Consider the following 9,102-nt stretch of genomic DNA (forward strand, 5'->3'; position numbering starts at 1 on the left):
ATTCTGCTCACACGTCCGCGCTCAGCGGGTGCGGCGCGGCCGCCTCAGGGCTGCGCGGGCGGCCCCGGGGGGTCCCGCCGCCCCCGCGCGGCCTCCCCAACGCCGACCAAGATGGCGGCGGGCGCGGGACCGGCCGGCGGCGGCGCGGCGGCCCCACCCTCCGGCGCGCGGCCCAATGGAATGAATGGGCTATAAATAACGGCCAATGGGGCGGCGGTTAGCGCTCTATATAAAAAGGGCGCAACGGCAGTCCCGGGGCTCCACTCCAGCTTGGGCGGTACGGGGCGCGGAGCAGCGCGGACATCCTTGCTATAGCTGCGGAGCCCTCGGTAAGTACCGGGGCAGCCGAGCCATTATGCAGCCTTCAGACAAGGGATTTCCATTTTTTTTGTATTTTTCTCCCTTTTTTTCCTTTTTTTTTTTTCTTTTTTTTTTTTAATCCCTTTTTTTTTCTCCTTTTTTTTTTTTTTTTTTTTTTTTTTTTTTTTTTTTTCTTCTTCCCTCCCCTCTGTATGGGGTGGAGCCGGTCCGGCTGAGGAGGGGAGCGGGGGGCGGCGCGGGGCAGCGGCGTAGCCGGGGCGCGGGGCGCGACGCAGGTGCTCACCGGGCTGGCCCCGCTTTAAAACCAGATTAACCTGGTATTTAGCAGGGTAGTTACATATGCTCGCCCCGTCCAGGTCCCCCCAGGGAGCCGTCTGTTGTGTAAGGGCTTGTCGGACGCCGCCCGCCCCTCCGCTCCCCGGCCGGGTTGCAGCCGTTGCTCGGCGGGCGCTGCCGCTGCTCGGGACCCCCTGGCCCGGCAGCGCTGGGAGGAGGCGCGGCCGCGCTCCGAGGGCGCAGCGGAGCCGCCCCGCTCACCTGCCGCTGGACCAGAGTCCCAGCGGGGCCGAGCCCACCTCTGCCCCGCGGCCGCCCGGCCGCTCCCCCCGCCCCGGAGCCTCCCGCGGGGTCCGCCCAGCGCTGCCGCGGCCACTCCGGCCGACCTTGGGGGCGTCCCCTCACCCGGGCGGTGCCCCGGGAGGCGGGAGAGCCCCTGCCCCTGCGGCCAGAATGGTGAGGGCAGGGTAAGGTTGGTGGAGGTGAAGAACTTCTGTTCTTTCCTCCTTCCTCGCGCTTGTGGAAAGTGGTGTAGCAGCAAAGGTGTGAAAGGCGCGGGTGGAACACGAGCCAAGGTGACCTTGCCTGGGTGCCTGGCGTTCCCCCGGGCGGTTCGGAGGCTGCCAAGCCCCCTGTGATAGGCTTCCCCTCTTTCTCCCCTAGTGACTGCGGTAGGGTCAGCCATGCCCTTCTCAAACAGCCACAACCTCCTGAAGATGAAGTTCAAACCTGATGAGGAGTACCCTGACCTGAAAGCACACAACAATCACATGGCCAAGGTGCTGACCCTGGACCTGTACAAGAAATTGAGAGATAAACAGACCCCCAGTGGATTTACCCTGGATGACTGCATCCAGACTGGGGTTGACAACCCAGGTAATGGGACCGTTAGATCTGCATAATGATCTGTTCTCCCTCCTGACTGGAAGTGCTTCTTAACAACGGCACCCAAAACTCATGAGCTTCTGAGGGGCAAATCTTGCAAAGCACTGAGAGACTGCTCTAAAGGCATGGCCTTATTAAGAGGCTGTGCTCCTTCAAGCCATGTTCCATGCTGTGATCTGACATATCAATTCCCAGACACTTCAATTATGTAACTACTCTGCTAAATACTTTAAATCTGAAGGAAAAAAACCAAAACCAAAACTAAACCTCAAACCAAATGCATTCTAATTGTAATGCAACCAGAGAGGGAGGGGGGGTGGAAATGTCAGCTTACCTGGCTGTCCTGGTCTATTCTTATTCCAAACTGATTACGTGATGTTCTCTAGCACTTCTATGAAAAAGGGGGAGCAGATGTGTTTACATGTTAACATTACAGTATTTATTTTTACTCTAGCAATATCAAAATGGCCCAACTAAATAATCAGAGACTGCCTCCTGATGAGGAGTACCCGGACCTGAGCACCCACAACAACCACATGGCCAAAGTTCTAACCCTGGATTTATACACGAAACTGAGAGACAGAGTCACGCCCAGTGGCTTCACCCTGGATGATGTCATTCAGACTGGGGTTGATAATCCTGGTAAAACGCGTTGAGAATATTCCGTGTGAACCAGCTGAAGTAACTGGTGCTTTCGATTATGGTGACTTAAAACTAATCTTGTGGAGGTGGTATTTATGAGCAGACTACAGAAATGTAGCTCTGTAGCAGAAGGAGCAAAAAAGCGAAGCATGCTTGCTTACAGCAAAGCATGATTGTTTAGACATAAAGATCTATCCAGTGATCTAAATTAGCTAGTAAAATTAGATGTGCTGTGCAAATTTGTCCTAAACCAAGCTTGACAAAGGAGCATGGTTTAATGACAACAGCTATGGGTTTCCATAGCACTGCATTTGATTAACTGGATGAAGTGCAAAATGTAGGGTCTTTCCAAATGTTTTTATGTAAGAATGAATTTCTAAGTGACTAGACTTGCCACTAAAGAACTTGCCTGGTTAGTGCTGTGCTGGAATACAGCCAAACATCACCCAAACTTAGCTCTTCTGACTTTATTACCACTTCAGGCCATCCGTTCATAATGACAGTAGGATGTGTGGCTGGTGATGAAGAATCCTATGAAGTGTTTAAGGAGCTCTTTGATCCAGTTATTGAAGACAGGCATGGTGGCTACAAACCAAGCGATCAGCACAAGACCGACCTGAATGCTGATAACCTGCAGGTATAAACTTCTGATCAATTACTGATTACTGGTCTGAGGACAGTAAAGTGTTGTTGGCAGGTGCCTAAAATGATTGTTCAGGCTCTGTCCCTTTGCTTTCACTGAGCACAGACACATGGGCTCTGAGTCTGATGAAGGCAGACTGGAGAGTTTGCTGCTGTAGGATGTCAGTGGCTGGTAGAACCAGGCAGTTGGCATGCAGCAGGAGCTTGCCTCAGGTGCTGCTGCGGCACAGGTTGTGCCAAACACCTTCTTTATGTATTTCCATGAACTGTGGGCTGTAGAAGTCAAGCCTAAACAACTGTGTCCTAGTAGTCATGGACTGTCATAAAAATTAAACACTTCCTGCTATCTGATCTTGTATCTGAAATATCAGCTGATGGTGTCATACTATAGAACATACATTATGGCTAGGTGTAAGGATTTCTGCCTGGTTTATTGATTTCAAATGTTAGTGTAAACTCTAGGAGTTCCTGATGACATGTTGATGACCTTGCCATAGGTCGTACTGAAAATAAGAAACTTTGGAGAGCAGTAATGAATAAGTTTTGTTTGCAAGAGTAAACACCTACCTGAAGAAGGGTTTACCTCGCGTTGATACTTCTAGATTGCAGATCTGAAGTGGTAACAGAAACCCAGACTGTAGTCTGAAATGGACGTAAAACGGATGGTCTGGTGGTATCCCTGTCTTTTAGGACAACTTAGTAGCTGTACCCTTGGCCTCTAAACAAGGGTTGTGTCACACATACTTGACCTAATGCTGAAGGAAATAGTCCTGAAGTAAGACACCATCTTACAGACCAAGTAGTCAATACCTCGAGTGTAAGGTGTGCGTTCAGGTGTATGGGAGCTACGTGTATTTAGGGGAGGTATCTTGGTAACAGGGTTGTACTCACTGGTTTCCTAATCTTGTAGGGAGGTGATGACTTGGATCCCAATTACGTGCTAAGTTCCCGTGTCAGAACTGGGAGAAGCATCCGTGGATTCTGTCTTCCCCCGCACTGTAGTCGAGGAGAGAGGCGGGCTATTGAGAAGCTCTCCGTTGAAGGTAAGTGAGAACTGGGTGCATCAGGGAAATACTTCTGTCCCTTGCACGAGAGCTGTTCTCTGCAGTTTGAAAATGGAGGCAGTTGGCAAAAGCCACTTCCCGGGATACTTGATGTGAATGTGGAGCCTTCCCTGGAAAAGGCTCATTGCGTTAGCATTGCCTCAGCATTGCAGTGTGTAGCTGAGAGCAAGAGCACATGTCAGAGGGAAGTTGGGCTGTGTTAAGTTGACCTTTGCTGATCTCAAAAGCTTCTGTCTGTGTGTGTGGTGAAAGAAGTTGGTTCATCAGGGCTCAAACCTGAAATGTAACAGGTTATGTGGCAACTGCAGAGCTTGAGTCATGGGTGTGCAGTATTCTGTGGCTGCTTTTAATTGACTTTCATTAGTGCTCAGCTTGCTTAGAGGTGTAGTCTTGCTCCAAATCTGCAGCTGACTAGAGTAAGTCCTAGTTTTCAGTGAAACTCCTCAGCTGGAAGTTTTTTCTGTTGCCTTCCAATACCATTAAGTGAAAGAATGATGGTATGCTCAAGGTGCAGTTCTGGAGGCTGGGAGTGTGGTTGTTCCAAAACCTCTCAAGGGCAGGGTAATAGTCCTTGACTAGAATAATACTGTTTGTTATATTCATGACCTTGGTTCTCCTTGGAAGAAAGCAGTCCACTTGTGAGTTCTGCAGCAGTAATGATTCTATACTGCATGTAAGGGAACAAAGGCTACTTGTATAAGCCTGGAAGGTGCAGACAAATCATCTGATACTGCCTCAAGTTCTGCAGTGCCACAGAGGCATTGCCGTTGCAGATGAAAGCAAGGGAGGAACCAAACCCAGCAGATCAGACATTGCCATACTCTGTGTGTGGTCTGTAAAGGGCTGGGAATGTCTAACACCTTTGGTCCCATCCTGAAAGTGCCTCTCTCTTTCAGCTCTGGGTAGTCTGGACGGTGATCTCAAGGGAAAGTACTATGCTCTGAGGAACATGACTGATGCAGAGCAGCAGCAGCTGATTGATGACCACTTCTTGTTTGACAAGCCAGTTTCTCCTCTTCTGTTGGCATCTGGGATGGCACGAGACTGGCCTGATGCCAGGGGCATCTGGTGAGTATGTCCGGAATAAGGGAGTCTTATGAGATGCCTGTGAAAAAGTATTGTAGTTTTGGTGGTGACTGGTACTGTTGGGCTAAACAGCAGCTTCAACTTGTAATACTGAATCTGATGAGAAACTTTTGTGGTGTCCTCTGGGAAAAGTTGCAGCTTAACCAGCAGAATTTGCACAAGTGTTATTATGCTGGTAGGAACAAGCCAGCTTGGCTAGCCTGGAACCAGAACCTGCCCATCCAGCACAGGTTAGTGAAGCACCAGAGAAAAATTGAATCAGTTTATGAAAGTAAATCACTTCTAATGGAGCAGATGTACCACTGCACTCAGCTCTTGTCCAGGAGTTGAGAGTAACTTGTGGTACAAACCATAGCAGTGTCTTAGCTCAGAGTTGATCCTGGATGCATAGTGATTCCCTTGGAGTCTCATGACTTCTGCTTGCAGAAACTCACTGGTGCTGGGCTAGTATGACTTTACCTGTATTAGTGATAAGATTTCCCCCTGTCCCCAGACACTCAGTGACAGGAGTCAACTGATGCAGAGGTATGGAATGGAAGGATTCTGCTTGTTTAGATGTAGGTCACCTACATAAAACTCTGCATCTCAGGAGCTTCTGCAGCATAATTAACTTGCTCCCTTGTAAGCTAAGGGCTAGGTTTTCATCAGCAGGAATGCTCCAGTCTTATTACTGCAGCTGTTTCAGTACAACCCAGAGGAAGCACGCGTTGTTTCTGTAGGTCACCTTTAAGATTGCATCATCTACCTGCAGATTGCCAGCACCAGATAGCACTGTCATCTGAGCATGACTAATCTACAGGCTTGAAGTGTAATGTCTTAGTGTTGTCTGCATAAATAACTTTCCTCGGGTACTAGCTAATTTTTGATCCTAATCAAGTTCAGAAATTACCAGCATGATAAATATCATTGGTGAGAGTACTTGCTGTCAGCTGCAAGCTGGGACAGGAGAGGCCCATTGTTCAGAGGTTTTTATAGCATCTCTGAAGAGCCCTGATCAAAAGTTAATAGTGAAAATAAGATACAAAGTGCAATTTAACAGAATCTGACAGTTCTGATAAAAAAAAGCTTTGTTATACATGATCACCGTGGCCTTATGGACATCACTATACAGGGCTGCCTCAGCATCTGTACTGGTCACCCTTCTGCAAACTGCTGAGCAGATGAAATGGCTTAAATTTGTAAAATGGAGCCACAAGTGAGCTAGGGGGATGAGAGGATTTTAGGGTTTGATACTGTAAGAAAAGGTAATGCCATGCTATTACTTTGACTTGTTTATCTAAAGGCCAATTCTAACTACCTCTTGTAAAGAGCAGGGTAACAACTACCAACTGTACTCAGATGCTGCATAGACAAAAGACGTAAGATCCATTTCTTTCATGAAGCAATTAAGTGAGCCTCTTGAAATAAAAGCTACAGTGATGAGCAGTTTGTTGCTCTTCAAAATGAGAGGTGGGAAGACAACGACTTGTTTGCTTTGTCCCCTAGGCACAATGATAACAAGACTTTCCTTGTTTGGATCAATGAGGAGGATCACCTCAGAGTTATTTCCATGCAAAAAGGTGGCAACATGAAGGAAGTATTTCGTCGCTTCTGTACTGGGCTAACAAAGGTAAATCAATATTGCCTGAACTGGTACTTTGTTCTCTGGTTAGAGCTGAAATGCAAACTTCTTCAAGCCCCCTCCTGAGTCCTGCATGGTTTTGTTTCATAGCCTGGATCTCTGGAAACATCCTCATGAGGTCCAGAGCTGTGAGGGCTCCAAAACACCTGTATTGGTAAAAAGCCTTGCGGCTATGAAATCTAGAATACATCTCTGATGTGTTAGCACCCTTATCCAAATGTCTAAAATGTTTTTAAAAGAAATTCTGCATAGTTCCCTAAAGCTTTGAGACATGTTGGGTGGGAGGAGAAATTACTTGAATGAGGATGGGCAAAGCTGGAACTGCAGTTTCTAGGCTGTTCTCTCCTAGTTTTGATATGAACTTCAGCTTTACCAGCCCCTTTTCTGATTCTAAGAGATGTGTCAGCTTGACATGTACTAAATCAAACTTCCCAAGAGATAGTGATGTAAGAAGTATAGCTTTTAAACTTAGCCTGTCTCACCACCAGGACCAAGATTAAGGCCTTAAAAGCCCCTTGTTGGTGGCCCTTTTTTCCAAATGGAGGGGGCTTGTGTGACTGAAATAGCTCTTCCAAGTGTTGTGGCTGTTGCTAGGTGACTGAAGCTGTAAATGAGCACTAATGGATGTCCTACATCCTTCATGCAGAGAACAATCTCTAAACATTCATTCTTTCTATTTATAGATAGAAACTCTCTTCAAGGCCAAAAACTTCGAGTTCATGTGGAATCCACACTTGGGCTACATCCTGACCTGCCCATCCAACCTGGGAACAGGGCTCCGTGCTGGGGTGCACATCAAGCTGCCACACCTTGGGAAACATGAGAAGTTCGGAGAAGTCCTCAAGAGGCTTCGGCTGCAGAAACGAGGCACAGGTGAGAGTTGATACACTGATGGCCAGGTCAGTGTGCCCTAAGACACCATCAGAAGCCTGGCTACAGCCAGAGCCATGCCTTGTTCACATTGTCATTGCCTGTCAGACCATTCAAAATGTTCCTGTGTAATGCATGTGGAGAGAACAAAGCCTTAACATTCTTTATTGGAGGAGTTGGGGATGCCAGTGCTCTGCTTACACTGCTGTGGGTGGTGCTCTGGTTATTTTCTGTGTCATTCTGAGCCACCAGATAAGGTGGACCTGGTGGCAGCTTGCACTGTAAGCAGGGATGGGAATCCTGATTTACCCACTGGAGCTATCTGCTAGCCAGAAGTTATTTCTGGCCATGGGTTAGCTTGCTCATGGGTCAAAAGAATAAAGACCTGGCCTAGTGGCAAGGTCTTTGGTTCATGTTGGCAGTCAAATGTGGCTTCATCTCCCTGCATGCAGGAGGAGGCACCAGTGGCAGCTTGTAGAGAATCATCTTGCTGTGTCCCACCTCCAACTGGTGAGGGAAGACAGGCACTCACCTGCTCTGTCTGTGGTCAGTGTTCTAACTAAATCTCTTGCTGCAGGTGGTGTGGACACAGCTGCTGTTGGAGGAGTGTTTGATGTCTCCAATGCTGATCGTCTTGGCTTCTCTGAGGTGGAGCTGGTGCAGATGGTGGTGGATGGTGTGAAGCTGCTCATTGAAATGGAAAAACGCCTTGAAAAAGGCCAGTCCATTGATGACCTCATGCCAGCTCAGAAATAAAGCACTTTATTCTCATGCTTCCTAACTTATTGGATGAATAATAAAATGTCACTCCAATTCAAACCCTTGGGGTCAGAGCCCACTTAGTTACACTGTAGAAAAGTCTTCCATCCATCTGTGTTAGAGTTTATTTTTTTGGCGGCTGAGATGTTGCTCAAAATGAAATAAACTATTGTTTGGCCTGAGATGTCTTAGATATGTTAACTGAATGTCTTTGAGATTTAAGTGACTTGGTTTTCATAGTTACGCTAGATGGGCTGGTTTTGTGTGCAAGCACATCTTCCAGGCTGCGCTGCTGCAGACCACCTGAGTTGGAATGTTGTTAAAGCAAAAGTTGAACCTTTAACTTGATTGTAGTTGCTGTAAATTTGAGAACTAGTGTTAAACATGAGTCACTGCAAACATGCCCTACCTCCAAGGCTTTGACTCGTGCATCTGCTCATGCCAGTTGTAAACTGTCATTATCCTGAGTACAGCAAGCCAGGCTGACTCCTGTGAGGGAGGGGAGGCAGGGCTTGGTGCAGAGGGCTGCTTTTCTCGGATGGCTCCTCCTGGGGCTACTGAGCACTGCTTTGAGGTCAAACTTCAGCCCTTAATACTGTTGACCCTGGGCTAGTTTGTGGGAAGAGGATTGTCTTCAGTCTCAGGCTGTGCAGAGAGGTGGTGTAAACAACCAATTGCTCCTTTGGGACTCAGGAGTGAGGTGAAATCTAGATTAATTAAAGCCATGCTTCTCTCTAGGTGATTTCAGTTCAGCCGGGGAAGAGATGAGGGCTAGAAGCAGCTAGTTATAGGAAAATACCAGATAATTAGCTTTCTTCAGCTGACTTTTGTTGGCCCATGCACCTGTTTTCCCATGAACCTGAAAATGAGCAGTATAGTCAACTAAAACATGGTAAGTTGGTTTTCTTTTCCGAACTGGGTCTGGCTTGCAAGCTC

At 47.7% G+C, this 9,102-nt stretch overlaps 1 protein-coding gene across 2 annotated transcripts; it reads left to right on the forward strand.

Annotated features, from left to right (window-relative positions):
• Positions 1 to 195: 195 nt before the first annotated feature.
• On the forward strand, positions 196 to 8,348 carry CKB (creatine kinase B). 2 transcript variants are annotated; one of them, XM_027887506.1, is made up of 8 exons: positions 196 to 329; positions 1,261 to 1,473; positions 2,607 to 2,761; positions 3,677 to 3,809; positions 4,727 to 4,898; positions 6,402 to 6,525; positions 7,221 to 7,410; positions 7,985 to 8,348. In XM_027887506.1, the coding sequence occupies exons 1-8, from the start codon at positions 206 to 208 to the stop codon at positions 8,161 to 8,163; spliced, it is 1,290 nt and encodes a 429-aa protein (XP_027743307.1). In that variant the 5' UTR covers positions 196 to 205; the 3' UTR covers positions 8,164 to 8,348. The 2 variants fall into 2 exon arrangements, with proteins under 2 accessions (XP_027743307.1, XP_027743308.1); XM_027887507.1 differs by lacking the exon at positions 1,261 to 1,473 and adding an exon at positions 1,937 to 2,124 and having other exon boundaries at positions 219 to 329.
• Positions 8,349 to 9,102: the final 754 nt, after the last annotated feature.

The sequence above is a fragment of the Empidonax traillii genome, unplaced genomic scaffold (genome assembly GCF_003031625.1).
Source record: "Empidonax traillii isolate 1590-97213 ecotype Southwest subspecies unplaced genomic scaffold, ASM303162v1 scaffold213:size761030, whole genome shotgun sequence".
Classification (NCBI taxonomy): Eukaryota; Metazoa; Chordata; class Aves; order Passeriformes; family Tyrannidae; genus Empidonax; species Empidonax traillii.

Bases quoted from the DNA above. Each gene is read 5' to 3' on its own strand.
- CKB (XM_027887506.1), top strand. From the start codon at position 206: ATGGGGCGGCGGTTAGCGCTCTATATAAAAAGGGCGCAACGGCAGTCC. The intron at 2,762-3,676 runs GTATAAACTTCT...CTAATCTTGTAG, and splicing joins TGAATGCTGATAACCTGCAG to GGAGGTGATGACTTGGATCC. The intron at 4,899-6,401 runs GTGAGTATGTCC...TTTGTCCCCTAG, and splicing joins CCTGATGCCAGGGGCATCTG to GCACAATGATAACAAGACTT.